The 20,186-nt window shown below is 34.7% G+C and overlaps 1 protein-coding gene across 1 annotated transcript in view; it reads left to right on the top strand.

The window, feature by feature from the left end:
* The first annotated feature begins 631 nt into the window (after positions 1 to 631).
* The window catches only part of LOC148953830 (uncharacterized), a 29,243-nt gene continuing 9,688 nt past the window's right edge, over positions 632 to 20,186 (top strand). The window contains exons 1-2 of the mRNA XM_089086839.1: positions 632 to 715; positions 18,061 to 18,134. Of these exons, the coding sequence (XP_088942965.1) occupies positions 688 to 715; positions 18,061 to 18,134 (102 nt within the window). The 5' untranslated portion in view covers positions 632 to 687. The remainder of the gene's footprint in view (positions 716 to 18,060; positions 18,135 to 20,186) is intronic.

Below are 20,186 nucleotides of genomic sequence, written 5' to 3'. Positions count from 1 at the left end.
GCACGGTATTGAGGAGGAGACGATCCTTAATATACGGAATAATTTCTGCTCGTTTTGAGTTTTAATGTTGCTACTTACTTTCAATTAAAAAAAATTTTTTTTTTTATTTAATTTTGAGGAAAAAACGACTATTTTTGTGGTCGGTTTTCTTGCTGTAAAAATTAATAGCTGTTTTGCATAAAACCGCTAAATGTATCTTTTCCCGCTACTTTTCTAGATATAAATTTAGAACAAAGGGTGTTACTTTTTGAATATGATTTATCCGGGCCACCTGAAATCTAAGATCTCTCAGTTAACCTTCTGTTATAAGCCGGAAGGTCGCCGTAACTGTTTTGCAAATGCACAGCTATTTACTAAAAGTCCTTGGATATACATCATTGGATTACACCTTCTTTTTGTTATTATGAACTGTTAAATTGTTTAAGGTCTAAGTGACAATAGTCATTGTAAAGCTTCAATCACTCCTCACTTTATTGACTAAGTCAATGATGGAACCTTTGTAAAATGGACCTTTGACAAACCCATAGTGACGTTTTTCATGGTTCTGATGATTGCGATGCTTTATTGTTTAAAATTTAATTTTATATTCTTATATAAAATACTTGCTGAAAAAAACTTAGTCGTGTTTTGTAGGAAGTTCATTACATTTGGTTTAATCCTTGTGAAAGTTAGCTAATTTCGTTTGAAATGAAGTTAATGTTTGTTTTTACCATTGGTAAGTACAAATGTTAGTGCATTTTTATGCAAGGTTAGCATACCACGACTCCTGCAGAACTATCTTCCACAAATGGTACTTCTAAATATATTTTGCTCGTTGGTTTATCCATACATCTCCTATGGTTGTTTCCTATGGAACAGTGACTTCTTCAGCAATTAAAGAGCAGTGTAAGTTCTGCGAAATAAAGCTGTCAAATAAAACTGAGTTTGAGTATTGATGGTACATGGAGATTGGATTTGTTATTACTTTTATTTCATATTTTGTTTATCTATTATTATTTTCATTTTTTCATTATTATTATTTTGATTTGATTTAACTATATAGTTAATTTAATAAGTCAGTAGTTACATGGACTTTTGCATGACCCAAACCCTCGTAGGTTTTTCTTCAGTGCCAAAGTGTTGTTTATTTTATTTTAATAATTGGTGAATTTTAAAACTAAAAAGTTGAAAATGGTAGCCGTCATATAAAAATTTTATCTCACAAAAGACTCATTGAGGTACCCGTATAGTATAGCAGGGTTGTCTAAATTATCTATTACCAGAAAAAATAAAGTATTTCATACAGACATTTTTAAGCCTTTTAATCCTGCCAGTAACATTTGGGATAAGGGTCAATTTGCTGTGGGTCCACAGATACTGTGCTATTTGTTAGAAAATCAATTAGACTTAAATTACTTGGTTGGGAAAGCAGGCCAGAATTGAATAGGTTCAGGGCCCGATTAAGTTTTTTTGCGGGACCCTCTCTATGTATTGAATATTTAAATAGAAAATACCTCCATAGTAGTTTACGTATGTAGAGTAGTTCACGAACCTAGCTGAATCTCTGCAATATAGAGCTATTCTGATTAAATTTCATGGGTATCAGATTTATATATTATAAAGTATATATTATACAATAATAAACATATTAATAGATATCATCGAGCAATTTGAAATTGAAATAAATATGTTTTTAATCATTTGTATAATTCATAATGTATCCCTTATAGCCAGAAATATTTCAATTTCAATTTCAATATTTTTTTGTTCATTTTGATGGTGACGCAGGCCCTTAGTTTTTTTTTTACCAAGAATATTGAAAAAAATCCATAAAAAATAACCAGAGCTAAACTACAGGCTAGTAGGGATATAGGAGTTGGTTTTACTGATGGTTGCCTGGGGCTGTAAGCATTAGTCCTCGCACTATCCCTCTCAATTTCCAATTCAATGAGCCCCTTTTGAAGTTTCTATGACAATGCTATCTATAAAACCTTATATGCCCCTAGGGCATAACTTACAACCTTTGCCCTGGGGGCTTGTCATCCTCAAATACATAATTTCCAGAACTATGAAATAAATATGTTTTTAATCATTTGTATTATTCATAATGTATCCCTTATAGCCAAAAATATTTCACTTTAAATTTCAATATTTTTTTATTCATTTTGATGGTGACGCAGGCCCTTTCCAATGAGGGACATCATTGGTCCAATCACTCTTTATCCCACCCTGTAGGAAAGCCATAATGATATCTTTCATGGCTGTGATCTTTGCAGCAAAATATGGTTTCAAACCGTAGTATTGTTTGTTGTTATGCGTTACATAACGCACTTTCCGTTAGAAGTTAGTCAAACGTCAGGGGAAGTTCATGAGAGTTGGTTTGATTATTTTAGAAATTTTCTTACTTTTATTTTGAAATAAAATCAATATTTGTTTTTGCCCCTGGTTGGTTCAAAATATACTTAAGTTTTTTTGGTTTTTTTTTTTTTTTTTTTTTTTTTTTTTTTTTGTTTTTTTTTTTAACGAGGGATAGAGGCCATTCCTTTGAAAAGGTTTATCTCACGAAGAATTGGGTACTTATCGGTTGTAGCGACCCCCAAGAATTACGCTGTGTAAAATTCGAGAACAAACCGGTTTCACCGGTCTGTATTAAAAGACAATTAGCTTACGCTCAGTGGAAAACAAGTAGTTGGTGACAGAATACATTAGACTTATATATTTTGGGCTATATATTTGCACATTAGGGGGGGGGGGTATAGTATTTGGGTTACGTGAAGTTAGAAAATAATTTTTACTTCATAAGATGCAGAATAATTGTAGGTAACACATTTTGCTTACAGACCCGCTACACTTTACGCCCGACCCCCCTAATGTGTAAACATATAGCCCAAATTTGTTTCTAAAGTATTGTATTTTCATCATGTTTTAGTATATTTCATTATAATTAACCTAACATCATTTCTTGAGTGGGGTTGCTATAACAGATAAATACCAAGAATTGTTTCCTTGAGGAGCATTGTAGATTTTTTTTAGTGGAAAATTATAAACAAATAGAAGGATATACCGGATTTTTCCAGACTTTTTTATTACCAGAAAAAATGAAGTATTTGATGCAAAAAATTAAATAAAACAAACTTTATTGGATGGAATCAAAATGGATAGTTGAAACATAAGACGAACATTGCTTCACATCTAATGCAATATATATGTCCATAAAACTAGTGCAACAAAAAAAAAAGACCGATGAAATTTCTGTGTTGGCACCAATGGAAGGATTTTTAAAAACTAGAAATACAAAACACACAATCAAGAAACAAGAGCACTTTATGTTTATTGTTTATACCAACAAAATATCATACGAGATACGAGATACGAGATATACATTTATTAAAAAAAGAAAACATACACTATTCGCCTTTCGCCTGCCAAGAAAGACAATAAGCTTGAAAGGGCAAGCGAGGTTATCACTCTCAGCTAATTAAAATAACATTCATACCTTGCTACTGAACACACAAGAAAATTATCTGATGAAGGAATAAACGGAAAAAGAGAGAAAGAGGAAAAGACAAGAAGTAGATAGAAAAAAAAAGAAAAAAGAAAAAAAGCAAGCTAAATCGGGGAAAGACCTTAAATAGAATGACAACCTGGAGTGGGCATAACACCAAATTCACTCACGAGATAAAAGAAACTTCTTTGCCCGTGACTTGAAAGCCGGAAGACTAGGCGCATTTTTCACAACCTCGGGCAATATATTCCAAACATGGGGACCATAATGGCGAATCACAAAAGATGCCCGAGTGGTGCTCCTAAACTCATGAGTTAAGTCATCAGCTTTTCTTGTATTATGATCATGAAGGTATATATTAAAAGTAAAAATATTTTCAAAAGCTGGGGTGAGCAGCTGATTCAAATATTTATACGAGAAAATCGCGACATGGTAATCTCGAATTTGGGATACATCCATTAACTTATTCTTTTTAAAATGCTCATAAGCAGGAACCTCATCAGAATCATCAAATTCAGATAATAATTTTACAGCTCTATTCTGAAGTTTTTGTACTCTTTTGAAACATGTAACAAAATTACTTGCCCATATAGAGCATCCGTAGCTAATATATGGGTAAAATATAGAAAAATAAATCATTTTCAGGATCTTTTTTGGGACTAGATTTTTAATTCTTCGCATTACCCCAAGGCCTCTGCTTAATTTTTCAGCTATTGCACTTGAATGGTTTTTCCACGACAGGTTTTCATCAATTAAAAACCCCAAATACTTCGTTGTTGCTACTCTCTTTATCACATTTTCTTGAACCGTGATATAGTAATTTCCAGCACTAGACGAAAGTCTAGAAAATATCATGAAAAAGGTTTTAGAAAAGTTTAGGGTTAACATATTTTGCTGAGAAAAAGTTAGAAATTCAGAAACTGCATTATGAATTTTATTATATAAAACATCAAGTGAAGGCGCTCCCAGACAGAGCAAAGTGTCATCTGCAAACAGGATGACACCAGCCTCTGACAGGTAATGTTTCACTCGATCAATGAAAATAATGAAAAGTAGAGGTCCCAAGATTGACCCTTGTGGGACCCCACACTCTACTTTCTTTTTGAAGATAAAGATGACCCATTCTGAACTATCTGATACCGATTGTGTAGATACGATGAAAACCACTCCAGACTTGAACCCTTCACCCCAATCGAGTCAAGAGCTTGAATAAGCTCTGAGTGGTCCACCGTATCGAACGCTTTTTTCATATCCAAAAACCCAGCTGCAGGTATGAGACCAGCTTCAAATGCATCACTAATCCAATCAACCAATTTCAGAACTGCTATATCCGTAGATAGCCCTTTCCTGAACCCAAATTGATTTTCCATTAGAATTTTATTCTTTTCAATATAATAACTTAACTGGGCATGTACCACTTTCTCATATAACTTAGAGAAAAATGGGAGAATAGATATAGGTCTTCGATTCGATGGGTCATCTTTTTTCCCTCCTTTATGAAGAGGAATCACTCTTGCAATCTTTAGTGCTTCCGGGAAGACTCGAAGATCTAAAGAAAGGTTGATGAGGTGCGTCAACACAGGTAAGACACTCGTTTTTGCGGCCTTTATGAGTTTCAGGGAAAACTCGTCCATCCCGCTAGAGCTTGACTTCATCGTACCCAAGAATCGTGCCACTTCCCGTTCCGAATACCTTGCAAACTCAAGGAATTCTGACTTACAGGCTGTCTTTTAACGACAGATCCAAAACTCGCAGATGTGTGTAGTTTAGCCCGCGCTTGATCGCAAAGTCTTTTTCCTTCATTTGCAAAATAACCACACAGAAATTCAAATATGTCTTGAGAATCAGTAAGACGACCTCCTGTTGTCTCCATGACTCTCACCTCCTCCTTACTATGAAATTTACCAAAAAGTTTACCCATTGTTTCCCACGTACTTTTCCTATTCTCTTGATTTTCATGAAATTCATTTTGAAAACAAAGTTTCTGAGCCTTCCGTTTTAATGAAGTTAAAATATTCGGAAATCTCTTGAAATCTATAAAAATATAATCTGGATGATCAATTAAATAATTCACATAAAGTTTGTTTTTATGCTTTATTGAAACTAGAATATCTTTTGTTATCCATGGTTTCTTAGGAAAATTTCTATTAGGGTTTATTCTTCGCAAGGGACATGCTTCATTCATTACATTCGTCACTATCTCATTGAATAGGTCATATGCAGTATTTGGACACTTTTCCTTTATTACACTCGAGAAATTTGTTTCATCCATCATATTTGCAAAACTCTTTAGGTTTTTATTATTCATTTCACGGTAAAACGAAGTCCTTTCATTTCTTTTATTTTCCTTTGACTGATTCAGCTTTATTTTACTAATTAACAGAAGGTGATCCGTGCCGTCGGACGCAACCAGATCTGCTTTTGATTTTTCAAGTAATCCATCATTAACAAAAAAATTATCAATGAAAGATACCGAGAGATGCAAAATCCGAGTTGGAATAGTCACAAGAGGAAAACTATCATGTGACACCATCATATTAACAAAATCTGAACTATTTGCTCTTTTTAGTAAATCTATATTAAAATTTCCCATCATAAATTTGTTTTTATTTTCATTATTAATTTTATCTAACAATGGTTCAAATTCATCAAGAAAAAAACTAACATCACATGACGGATTTTTGTAAATTAATCCCAAAATCAAGTTACTTCCCCCGTCATTTTTTATTTCAATGAGAAGTGTTTCTATGCTACCTTCAAGCTACAGGGAAAGTTCATCCCTAACCCAATATTGGGTACCTTCATTAATCAAAAGGCCTAGACCGCCCCGCTCCATGGTTGTCCGTTCTCTTCGCTCGCAAATATATCCTGGGAAAGAAAAATCCCATGACAGTGACTTGCTAGAAACAAATGTCTCACAAAGGCCTACAATGCACGGTTTCTTATCTAGCGAACTTAAAATCTCACATAAAGAAGAATATGCCGTTCTTAGACCTTGACAATTCCAGAAAACGATCGTTCTTCTGCACTCGCAGGATTTGAATACTCATAAAGATTATTTGGATTCACATAATTACTAGAGCGACAATTCAACGAAAAATTATCTATGCATTCATCATCCCCCGCAAGTGTGTCACGAGCTTGGCTTCCAAGAATAAACCGGTTTTTTTCAAATTCATTCAAAGGGTCATAATATAGATTCGCACTCATTGAAGAGGGTAATTACCTTTACGACACAAAAACAAACTGATAGGCAGAAAGAAGAAGGGAAAAAAAAAAAGAAAAAAAAAGAAAGGAACGGAAAATTTGCCTATAAAATAAAAAAGGGAAAACAAGCATACAAGTAATTCAACAACACAATTTACACAACACAAAATTATATGGTCAGATTCGGCAGACGAACCACTTTAGCCATGGCTCGAATTTTACGGATCTCTCCCACCGAGTTTTTTCCAAAAATCGTCCCGTTATTCGACCAAAAATTTCTGTTTCCAAGCTTACTCTTAGCCAAGTCAAGAATCTGTTTCTTTTTTGATGTTAGGTACTCGGTGACAAAAATCCCCGACCGAGCAAGCTTTGACTTACATGCAAACACTTTTCTTGCAATTTCAGCAGATTTGAACGTAACTAACACAGGCAAAAGACGCTTTTTTGCATTTACAATGGTGTCCGAATCAGTATAATTTGCTCGAAATTTAAATACAGAAACTATTGCAGTCGAAGAAAAATCAGAAATTTGCATTTTATCTGTAATCACATTCAATACACACTTAGAGATGGGAAGACCCCCACTGTGGTCAACACCTTGAAATACGAGCTGATTCAGTCGTTTTTCCTGCTCTATATCATCAAGACGGGTTTCAAGCTGTTCAACCCTATTTTCCAGGGCTAGGTTTGCGTTTTGAAGAGCCCGTAGTTTGTTTTCATCTCATCAAGCTTAGCCGAATACTGAACGAGTATAGATTCGTGAATCTCAGAAAAGATATAGTCAACCATATACACACTATTTTGCAATACAACATTTTTACAAAAATCTTTTTCAAAATAATTCTAGAGAATGGATATAATTGTGTCCAATTCCAATAAAAACAGAATTTACTGAATCCACCGATGTATTTGGTAAACTCGACCCAGTGATCTCAAGATGTTTATGAGGAAAATCAGCTAATTCCGCAAAAGCGTTCGCAATGCCTAATTCATTTTTCTTCTTAGCCTCCTTTGAAATGCTAACCAAGTTCGAAAGCTGTGAGGCTGTTGTTGTCATGGCTTCCGTAACAAAATACAACGTAAGATATTTTACTGTTCTTGACCTTAATTATGTCCAACACTCGGCAGGGCCATGGTGGATAACTTCTGAATTTTGCTAGAACAACAGCATCCTTTTCGAACTGAACCATTGAAATGTATTATCAAATAGACAAAAAACTACACTTAACTTTGAATAGGTAGGTCAACGTGAGCTTAAGAATCACCTTATGATCGATTCATCCGTCCAAATATCCAAAAAAATTGTTCTATCCAATTTCATTCAATATCAAGTTCATTATTCATTAATTATGTCCAACAAATCATATCCAATTTCATTCAATAGGTCACTGCGATTTTGTAGGTAACAGGTTTTAGATAATGTAATACAAATCACACACAGGTCCTTTCGCTTTGAACAACGAATGATAACTGACATAAGGTATACTTTAGATGAAATCCTCTATTGTTTTAGAGCGCTGAGTTTAGAAATGTAGGAAGTACTTTCAGTATCTTTGAGTTTTTTGGTTTCTCCCGAATTCTCCAAAAATTAAAGTGGGTTTTCCCAAATCTCCACAGAAATTAACATCCGTAAATATGTAGCCTAAACAGTAGCGTGAAATACAGATCGCTAATTTTCAGGGGGCGAACCCAGTGACAAATTTTGGGGAGGGATGGCTAAATTACTTTAGGGATGGTAATAATAAAGGATAAATACAGTTTTTAAAATAAATGGTACATTATTTATTGATACAACACTGTATAATATGTAAGTAAAATAAAGTCGAACCGTCTCTTTTTTGTGGGCTAGTCTATCCGAAACGTCTTTTGCCTTGATTAAAACATCCCTGTATAAGGATAATAAGGCCAATCCATTAAGTTGTTCCTGACCTGAGGCACTCCTGGAATAAGACTTCACTCTTCTCAGGGTGGAAAAAGAACACACGCACGTAGCCGTAGTGACAGGAATCATTGCGCCAATCTTTAAAAATCAATATGGTGTGGGAACATATTCTTATTGCATTCTTTTAAGCACATTAAGCACGTTGCTTAAATGGGGATATGTTGGTCCCGCGTTCCCCGACTGTATCCAAATTCTCCTAGACAGAGCTAACTCCGCTTGCAAACTTCCCCTATAGCTGTCTGCAGTCAGAGTATCCGATATCTCCTTTGTTTTTTCTTTGTCCCAGGAAATACAATGCTGAGAAAGTGGGTAATTGCAGTGACTCCAGCAACTTTCTATGACTAAGGAGTCGCTGATGCAGGTGTTGCGGAAAGTAGTCCATCAATGCGATAAACACTGAATGTCGGTAATACAGGTTGCGTAATTATCCCTGTACGTTTGTTTTGGAGCTCATCTGGGTACTCTACCACTGATTTCAGAATCTTGACACAGTTCAGTTAATTCAGTAAAAAGTGGAAGAAACTTAGGTTCACTCCTCTCTCTTATGTCTCTAACATTGCTCTTAAGATCGTCAGCGTGTTTGAGAAAGTATAAGAGATCTATAGTTTTTGACTACAAAGATATTAAAAAACTCTGACACAGACTGAACACTTTACTGACAGTAACCACAGCTGCAATAAGGGTGCATCTGTCAATAACATATAACAAAGAATAATATTTGATTGAAAATTCATAATCTAAACCAGGATGCTCTTTAATGTCCACCTCACAGCCTTAGAGATAATAATGAACATCTCTCTAAACAAAGTGATTGCATTAAAGTGCTCCACCCATCTTGTCTCCCAAAATTTGTTTGATCTTGTTCTTTTTGTCCTTGTGATAGGTTTAGTCTCTCGAACAATTTGTTTTCAAATTGGAAAGCGTTTAGGTGAAATTCTAAAGAAATCAGTTACTTCTTTCAAAACTCCTAGACAATTTCTTACAACAGATATGTTGGACAAATGACACAGGGTTATGTTTGAGGGGTGACTTGCCCAGTGAACATAGACTGCATGGAGAAAACTATCACGGACTATAGCAGCACAGCCTTGAAACTGGTCATTCATAGATGAGGCTCCATCATAACCTTGTCCCCTTAAGTATTTTAAATTGATTCCCATTTCATTTGAGGTTTGTATCAACCAACTAATGTCTGACATCAGCCAACTGTTTCTTTTTTAAATGTTTATAATTATTAATTTCCGTTTTGACATGATTGACGACTAATTAATGATCATGGGCGTAGAATTCTATATAAACACTGAAAAAGTACACGCTTGATTTAAAAGGAGTTCAACGATCTTAAAAGTCCGAGGTTATAATAGCACGTGGCTTACTCGGAGCCAACCTGGCATTGTTCTCAACTGCATTTTCATAAAACTAAAATTATCGTGAAGAGATCATCACAGTACCTACTTGTTGTGCAAACATTACTCTATATCAATTGGATTAAAACCTGTAATGAATTTGCTTATTTCTTAAGACAGTCTTGTATAAATTTTATTTTACAAACAAATAAATCATTTTTTTTTTTTTTATCTTCGTCACAATAAGATTTATGGTACACATTATCCTTTCGTATTAGTCAAGATCTAGAAGAATTTCGAACTTGAAGGACAAATTTCCCGAATTTTGGGAGGAGGGGGATGTATCCCCGATTATCCCTCGGGTTCGTCCCTGCTAATTTTGGAAAACCTAAAGTCGGGGAAACCCCAAAAATTCTGGGTTTAGTGGAAACACAGGATGTAGCTTATGAGTTTCGATGAGATAAAATGTCAGAAAAAGCCTTTTGAATTCCCGTTGACGCCTTGTTTCTGTCATTAATTTTACTGATTTTGCTTCTTTGCTATAATTAGTCTAGGATACTTCTAAGAATATTTATGAAGTTTTTTTTTTTACTTTTTTTATTTTGTATTTTTTTTTTATTTAGGATACCATTAGGAATGTTTATGTAGTTAATCGCTACGCGTTAGCAAAATCTAAATTTTTGCCTGACCTAATTATTTATAGCTTTAATGTGTTATATATAGGTTTATTATGTTAAATAAAGTCAAAAGTAAGACTTTCAAAAGCCATCTACACTAGGTAGGGCAGGCGGTGTGTGGAGAATGTGTCTAACGCTTGGTGCAAAGTTGCTGTAAAAAGAGCTGTAAAAGAGTATTGTAAAAGAGCTTTGGTTTGGTGGAAATCTGCCATGCGGGACAGAAAAAGTGGCACTCTGAGGCCTGAGACGTACATCAGATGGCAAAGTCGGCAACCCATCACTATTCAAATGATTCAATGTTTCAAATAATTATTCTAATGCTGTATTTATTTAAACGGTCTATTGCATAGAAATGAAAGGGAAAGTAAACAAAAATGGGTACTGTTCTATTAGCTACAAGACACGCAAGATTGATGATAAAAGAAACTAGTAAAACCTTTTCTTTCAACGAAGAATTGGATTGCAAACAGTGGTTTCTCACTGCGTTTACGATATTAAACTTTAGTTTTTTGGGGTTTAGGGGGGGGGGGTAACTAGGTTATGTTACGTATTTAATATATGCTATGCTTTACCCCCCCCCCCCCCTTCTAATGTGAAAATATATAGCCGAAATTTGTTTCTAAACTATTATTAAATAAAAAAAACAAGTTTTTTTTAACTGAAAGTAAGGAGCGACATTAAAACTTAAAACGAACAGAAATTATTCCGTATATGAAAGGGGCTGTCCCCTCCTCAACGCCTCGCTCTTTACGCTAAATGTTTTTATTGTTTAAAAAAAAAAATAGATTTGTGAGGAAGTCAAACTCATTTCAAACCTTCAAACCCATTATTTTCTGAGAAAAATCAGAAAATTATGGGAAAATGAAAAAAATCGTGAGATATCGGGGGGGGAGGGTGGGCCCGGAGGCCCCCCCTGCGTACGTCCCTGCCCGACCCCCGCCCTCCCCCCGCCACTACCAGGAAAAATCTCCCCTGAAAACGTCTGTACTGTATACTTCCCAATAACCAATACTATAATTATGTTAACATTGGGTAAAGTTCATAACTTTCAGCCCTCCCCCCGGGAACTTCGGGGGATTAAGTCATCCTAAAAGACATACTTATAATATTTTCGAACATGCTGAACAAAATGGCTATCTCAAAATTTTAATCAGGTGACTTTGGGAAAACAATGAGCGTGGGTGGGGACCTATTTGCCCTCCATTTTTTTGGTCAATTAAAATGGGCACTAGAACTTTTAATTTCCATTCCAATGAGCCCCCCCCCCCACGATATTCTAGCACCACTGGGTCGATACGATCACCCCTGGAGAAAAAAAATAATAAAAATAAACATGTACCCGTGATCTTTCTTCTGGCAAAAACTGCAAAATTCCACATTTTTGTAGATAGGAGCTTGAAACCTCTACAGTAGGGTTCTCTGATACACGGAATATGATGGTGTGACTTTCATTCAGGTTCTATAACCTTTAGGGGTCTTTCCCCCTTTTTTCGAAAATCAGCCAAATTTTCTCAGGCGCGTAACTTTTGATGGGTAGTATTTAACTTGATAAAACTTATATATTTGAAATCAGCATTAAAATCCGATTCTTTTGATGTATCTATTTGTATCAAAATACCGTTTTCTAGAGTTTCGGTTACCATTGAGCCGGGTCCCAATAACCAATACTATATGTTAACATTTGGTAAAGTTCATAACTTTCAGCCCTCCCCCTGGGGGCTTCGAGGGATTAAGTCATCCTAAAAGACATAGTTATAATATTTTCGACCATGCTGAACAAAATGGTTATCTGAAAATTTTGATCAGATGACTTTGGGAAAAAAATGAGCGTGGGAGGGGGCCTAGTTGCCCTCCATTTTTTTGGTCACTTAAAAAGGGCACTAGAACTTTTACTTTACGTTCCAATAAGCCCTCCCAAGATATTCTAGGACCACTGGATCGATAAGATCACCCCAGGGGAAAAAAACAAAACAAAAAAACAAAAAAACAAATAAACACGCATCCGTGATCTTTCTTCTGGCAAAAAATGGAAAATTCCACATTTTTATAGATAGGAGCTTGAAACCTCTGCAGTAGGGTTCTCTGACACGTTGAATATGATGGTGTAATTTTCATTAAGGTTATATAACTTTTAGGGGGTCTTTCCCTCTTTTTTCGAAAATCAGCCAAATATTCTCAGGCGCGTAACTTTTGATAGGTAAAATTAAACTTGATGAAACTTATATATTTGAAATAAGCATAAGAATGTGATTCTTTTGATATGTGTATTGATATCAAGATTCCGTTTTTTAGAGTTTTGGTTGCTATTGAGCCGGGTCGCTCCTTGCTTAAAGTTCGTTACCGCGAACTATTTGATATTTTCATCATATTTTGTTTTATTTCATTAGCATCAACCAAACTTAACTTTTCGCGTGTCTTGTAGCTAATAGAACACTACACAAAAATAACTAGAGTCCATTGGGTTCCTTTTGTCTTTTGAGTTAAGTAGTGTTATGGAATAGGAAATTAATAACAATTAAATTGAGCTATTTCGAAAAGTTATAAAATCAGAAAAAAACTATATTTTAAAGTAATAACAGCAAAAATAAAGTTAAAAACAACTGGTCAGTAAATAAGAATTTTGTTTTAGACATCGCAATCTAACCTGCCTAAAAGCAGCGTCATTTCGTGAGAATTTAGGGGGGAGATGGCAAAATGTATTTTCATGTCCAAGCACTCCTCCTTAGCAAATTTGCTCTATTTTTCCAATTTTTCAGTGAAATACTTAAAAGAGGCATTTGCCAGTGAAATTTACCCCCTAATAAGGTATTCTTCAAAATTTAGGAAGGGTCTAGAAGGAGGGGAGATCCCTCCTCTCTCTAACAAGTATTGTCAGCTAGCAAAGTACTTTTTTTTGTTAAGTTGATAGTATTACAGGAATACTGTAATTTAAGCTTCCATTTTTTTTAATTTCAAAAATTATACTTTAAACTTTCCTTCTCGTTGGCCAATCATAAAGATTACGCTTGGAAGTTGAACACTCTTCAAATCACGAAACAACGAATGGGTAAATTATTAGCATTTTTTAGTCCTGAGAACACTTGCTCCCCCCCCCCCTTTGGAAAGTGGCGATTATCGTTGCTAGAGATGGGTTGCCTGTATCGGGTGTAGTTTTTATTGTCATTGTCAGGTACTGCATTCCTCTCTTCTGTTTTCAATAAAAGGGGCGTATGAAGGGGGAAAAACATAATCAGTAGTGCAAGCTGTTTTATGACACATAGTTGAAGGCTTTGCTCGGGTTCTTCCTTAGAATTTCTCAATATAATTTTATTTGTTTGACAGAGGTTTCGCTATCCAAAATTATAGGGGTGGGGGGATGGAGTTTACCAACTGGATGGTCGTTTTTACAGACTGACTTGGGTAATATTATCATTAAAACTTCTTCATTTTTTTAGTTTTTTATTGACTGAGACTAATTTCCTTTAATTGATTTTACGTCATTTTATTGCCATCAGCCCATTTATCTAATAAAAAAATTGAGCCAGTCTAATATCAGCACTTCACACCAGCATTTCACCTACTCATTTTTCTAGCGACCGGATGAAAACATTAGGGGGTGCAGCTCCCCCCCAACCCCAATTCGTGATGCTTTTTCCTTTCGGGTTATTTGCTGCTATGATCTTGCACTACCATACTGGGCACTATGTACTATATTGAGTTTGTCTAAAAGCATCACAGTCATGACGAGCAACATATTCAAAAGCTAAGAGTGTGGACCGGGGACGAAGATCGAAGCTCTGATAAAGGACGAAAGGCTTTATAGGAAAATTTTAATATTTTTTTTTTAATCTATCAATATTTCATTCAGAAATTAAATTTTACTGCTACCCCATTGACTTTTTCATAATGCAACTTGATGTCACGTAAAATTTTATGAAGAGCTCAAGTCTACTTGGCACTGCCTACATTACGGACGAAAGTTGTCCCGTAAAGTTAAATAGCATAACGTAAAATCTTAGCGTAAAATAGCATAACGTGAAATCAGTTCAGTTCATTGTCAGAGTTCAAGGAGTGAAGAGCTAAACAAGTTTTCAATTGAATCGGATGTAGTTCTTGCTGAAATTTGTTGAACTTGTATAAGCAACTAAGCACATATTACAAGCGTGAGTACTTTGGGGTGGAATTTTGTAACATTTAGTAGTTTATGTTTGTTCCCTTTAGTTCCCCCCCCCCCTTCGTATCTGTAGATTGTATAATTGCAAAATACAAAGAGTTCGACCTTGTCCTAGCTTCTTTTCAGGGATACCCCATATGGCCATCAGTAGTTATTAAAACCACCAAAGACCATAAAAATCAAGCTAGATACCTAGTCTTTTGCTACGGTACCCACTCTGAGCATTTTATAGCTGAAGCTCATATCCGCAACTGGAATGAGCACTTTAAAGAAGCCTGTACAAGAACAGATAAAGATGTAAATAAGGCTTTTGAAGAGCAGCGCCTATTCCCTGATATTTTCAAGACTAAGAGTAAAACCTACTTGTCTCTACCCAAAAAAACTAAAGTAAAATCCAGCCTAGCGCCGTCAACTCCGACTTCTGCAGCAGCATCAACTTTAAAGGAAATAATAAATGAAACTCAAGAGGAACTAATCAACACTAAGTCCAACTCAATGAATGACATTTCTCGTGTCGTATCAGACACAATGAAAGATCGCCGAGCTTCTGAAATTATCAGTGAAGATCTTGTGAACGAAGTTTATAATTCTATTTCCCTTGAATATAATGCTAAATTTGAAAAAATTGAATCAACCCTTCAAAGACTTTATAAAGCTGTGAACTTGCTTGAAAATAAAATTTCTATAATAGAGGACAGGGTTGACCAACTTGAGCAGGATACCTTACTTGACACCCTAATTTTCTACGGTGTGAAACCAAACCCCAATGTGGAATTGATGGATAATCTTATTGAAGTGAAAACAAAAATAATGGGCTTGCAAGATTTCAAAAAAATGGACCTCTTAAAGGCTAATCGGTTCCGTCAGCCTGCTACTCACACTGAGAATGTGAAAATTGCCCCCATCCTGGTAAAATTTTCAAACTTGGATATTGCTCGAAAAGTGTTTGCAGCAAAAAGTAAGTTGGTTAAGTCAGGTGTATTTGTGTCTGAAAACCTAACTAAAAAGCGTCGCGATCTATTAAACGTGGCTCGCAGCTCCTTTGGTCCAAGAAGTGTTTGGTCTGATCATGGACAAGTTCTAGCCAAAGTTCCGGGTGAAACTCGTATACGTAAAATTAACTATTCGCATGAATGCATTAGTATGTGACTTGTTAGTATTTTTCTTATTTTGTAAATGCCTTCCACAGTTCATTGATTTTCATTTATTTACTTTATTTAATTTTTTCATTTTTGTTTCTCTTTCAGTGCTAATGGTTCATTCCGATAATACCTGCTGTCCAATTAGTTATTTGATTGTTTGTAATCCTTTGACAGGTTTTTCTTTTGCAATTGATTTAAGTAAATATTTCTTTTTGGTTCATCTGGTGACTTTAATAGACTCCAAGTAAAACCTGTTTTTGTGAATTTTTTAAGCCATGAGAGTCGGCTTTGGAGTTTGAATATAATCCTTTCGATGTAATCAGTATTGTAAATAATTATGTGGGTCAGGCTAATCAAAGTCCGGTTAATATAAACCCTAATTGTTATAGTAAATATGTTTCGGATGTGGGGGGGGAGAGGAGGTTACCAAAGAAAATTATTATCTGATAGCAGTTAAGTTTAACGTTCAGGGTCTCTCCTCGCCAATTGATAATTTAAGACAAATTGGTTCTGATGGAGAGCCTGATGTGGTGGGTTTATATGAGACGTTTTTAATTAATTTTTTAATATACAGAGATGGTTAGGAGCTAGGTTAAGTTGGGTCAGGTATTTAATATAATGCGTTGTGCGTGGCCTGCTTTCCATAATTCTTTATAGTAGTTTTCATAATTTTGTTTCGAAAGTATTATATTATCACCATGTTTTGGTATACATCATTAGGATTAACGTAAGTTCTATTTTTGGGTGTGTTTCTTTGAATTGACAAGTGCCGAGTTTTCATGATTCTTATCAATTTTTTATATGCAGTGAATTCAGTTAAAAAAGTGTCTAGCCAGGTAAAGAATCTTCATTTATCGATGTAACCATACACAATATGTATGCAAGATATTTATGCATTTGTGGCCAAAATTTTCAGTGGTCCATTTGTACATCGTAAATAATTTCTCTGACTACATTGCATTTCCAGCTATATTTAAAATGACAAGAAAGTATAAAAACGAGTAAAACTTTTGACAATAAACAGTCATTTGATTTTAAGTATATTTATAAATGCATTACCAACACCAGAAAACAACAGAGAATAGTGATAATGAATAACAATCTACGTTTTAATTTAACTCCACCAATTATCTTTTCGAAAATAGTTTCAGGACTTTGTGCGTATTTATGGGTGCATGTGTGTATGCTCCGTAGTGCTCCTAAGGAATAAATACAAAAAAGGTCTTGGGGCTTAGTGTCCTTCTTTACTCCTTGTATAAGGTCAGATTTTAATCCTCTAATGGCGTGTCATATTGTTTGGAATAAGTTGCCTGAATCAGCTCGAGGGTGCCACTCATTCGGTTTGTTTAGGGAAAAAAAAATTGTTAAAAATTTTTGGCTTCGTAGATGTTATTTTTATTTATGTTTTTATTTCATTTTTTTTTTTTTTTTTTTTTTTTTTTTTTTTTTTTAGTCTGTTTAATCTAATTAATTAATTTAGCTTATTTATTCTATTTTTTCTATAGTTTTCATTGTATCTATATTTTCTTTTCTTCTCATTTGTATGTGAGTAAGTGTTTTGTTTTTCATTTTTGAGTAAGCATTTCATGTCTTCCCCCTTTGTACAGGCCAATGAGCCTTTGGGGGAATAATAGCATGTAATATTGTATGTGTATATATAATGAAGAATAAAACTTATCTTATCTTATCTTATCTTAGCTTATGCTAGCGTGAAACGTTCTGCACTGTAGTAAAAGCGCACCATATAATTTTACTGTGCTAAAACCAATAGCATTTAACGAGTATTCAAGAGAGGCTTTTGAAGAAATTGGTACTGATGTTTACCACTAGGATGGCACCGCAATCGACCTGCTCACTGACTTTTAAAGACTATGAATTAAAAAAGCTCAGTCGAGTTTTTTTTTAATCGTTTAAGAGCCCAGTTCCACTGGAAGTGAAACCCAGCAGGAACTACAAATATATACGATTATTTTTCCACCATTTACGTATATTTTTCCATTATTTTTCCATATATTTTTCCATATATTTCCATATTTTTCCATATATTTTTCCATATTTTCACCATATATTTTTCCATTCAAGCATTTACGATTTGTTCCTCCTTTTCAGGATTGTGCGCTGTTTGCAATGGTGCAGAATCAATGGATAAGAAGATGTCCAAAGATGAATCAGAAGATGCCAGGGTAAAATTATTGCAACATTTCTTGCATTGCAATTATTAGTTTTGGGTAGTAAAATCTGAGAATATTAATAACCCGCTGGAAATCAATCCCTTTTCTTAAATCTTGTCAATAGCCAATTTTATTGGAAGTCAATTCTCTGATTATCTTGTTTAAATATACATAACTTCAACTTTTCAGTGTAAATTACTTAAAGTCAGTGGTGAGATCGAAATTGAGCCATAGTTACATAAGTTGTTAAAAACCTAACCTAATTTTATTCCAAGTTTCTGTTAAAAATTAAGATCGTGACGAATGCTCCTGCAAGATTGTTCACCTATGAACACAAAATATGAAAAAGCGGCAGTAGGAAAATACATTTGAACTTTTTTCAGGCCTGACCCTGGGCTCAAAGGAACATCTTCTAAGCCTTTAGACACAGGATATAGTTTACTTATTGGCTAAAAATTTGAAACAACATAGCTCTGTATATTTTCCTTTAGTATATATTTCTTCACAATAGATCTAAAGGTGACCAACAAAATATCTACTATTCGGTGATATTGATGAAAAGGCGATCAATATCGCAATTTCTAAGTATAGAAATTGCTTTGTGCCAGAACAATGAAATAAAGATTTCGTCAGTAGCTTGTTAAAAAATGTCGCGAATACATACTCGAATTTTGAGAAAACTAAGATGTAATACTGCTTATTATATGTTTAATTAAGTTGCGTAATATTAAAACAAATACTAATGGGTATCAGTAAAATAGATTATTAATTACCTTGTGACATACTTGCTGTGACACTTCCCGTGACTTATGGTGCATATGTTGTAATTTTTCAAAAAGATGTTCAGAATACATATTCGTATGTACAAAAAAAACAAATATAATGCTAATTATTATATGTTTAACGAAGTTATTTAATTTATAAGAAAAACTAAAAGTTATCAATCAAATAGATTAGTATTGATCTTGTGACAAATAAGGTGTAGTTATATTGTAGTTGGTTAAAAGATCTTGGGAATACATATTCATACTTCTTTGCTGGTACTTGTGTTGGGAATCCAGCGTTTCAACCTTACCCACTATCAAGGATCTTCGAAACATGTTAGGTCTATGAGATGAAGTTTGCTGCCAGCTGGTTTGCAAGTGGGAGTCATCGGGTTGTTTTTCTGTGCTCAAACTTTTTGAGCTCCTCGATATTTTTGACCATGGTCTACCAGTAGTTCCGCAGTTCTCCTTGGAAGGACTAAACTAGAAGGATTTGCCAAAGCAGGTACTCTGATGCCTTCTGTAAGAACTTGCCCAACCATTTCAGTCAGCGTTCTTTCATCGTGAGGCCAACGTTTCTATTTTTTTTTCAATGGAGATATAATTTATTTAAAAAAAAAAGCATAAAGCCAATTAGCATGGGATTTTATTTCAACTCAAAAAAAAAAAAAATTACATCGACTTAAAACAGTTCATTCGGGTTCCCATTTCACAACAAAACAAAAAAAAAACATATAAAACATATTAAACATATAGAACTACTTGAAAAAAAATTTATTAGAATTCATAAACCTGCAGGCAATGGTGCCTCAACTGCTCATGAAAGCCAAACCTTTCAGCAACATCCCTAATAGAAGATGGCGTTTGAGACCACAGCACCGGAAGAATATGACGAGCACAGAAATCAGACCTCGCAAACACTCTAATCGGCCTTCTCTACATACCAACCTGTCTCGTTAAATGACCATGGGCATCAGCAGCTGTTTCAAACATATGACGTAGACACATTGGAGAAATATTATTAATAATATCATACATTAGCTAAAGCTTATAAAATAAGCACAACCCTGAAAACGGTAAAATTGATGTCACATATTCGTCGTATATCCACGTTTGATATGTGGTTACGCAGATGTATCCTGAGTATATTCCACAGATGGGTATGCTCGAACACCTTCAGCACATTTTCATGAAATCGCTTCACTGACAAAGTTTTGCATTCGTAACAAAGGATGATCCAAACCTAAGCCACGTAAATTCGGACTTTAGGGCGCAAACTAACTTCGTGCCGATTTGACAG

Source organism: Artemia sp. Qi Xiang Cuo, chromosome 3 (genome assembly GCF_049724085.1).
Source record: "Artemia sp. Qi Xiang Cuo chromosome 3, ASM4972408v1, whole genome shotgun sequence".
NCBI lineage: Eukaryota > Metazoa > Arthropoda > Branchiopoda > Anostraca > Artemiidae > Artemia > Artemia sp. Qi Xiang Cuo.
This window is presented reverse-complemented; position numbering and strand designations above follow the sequence as displayed.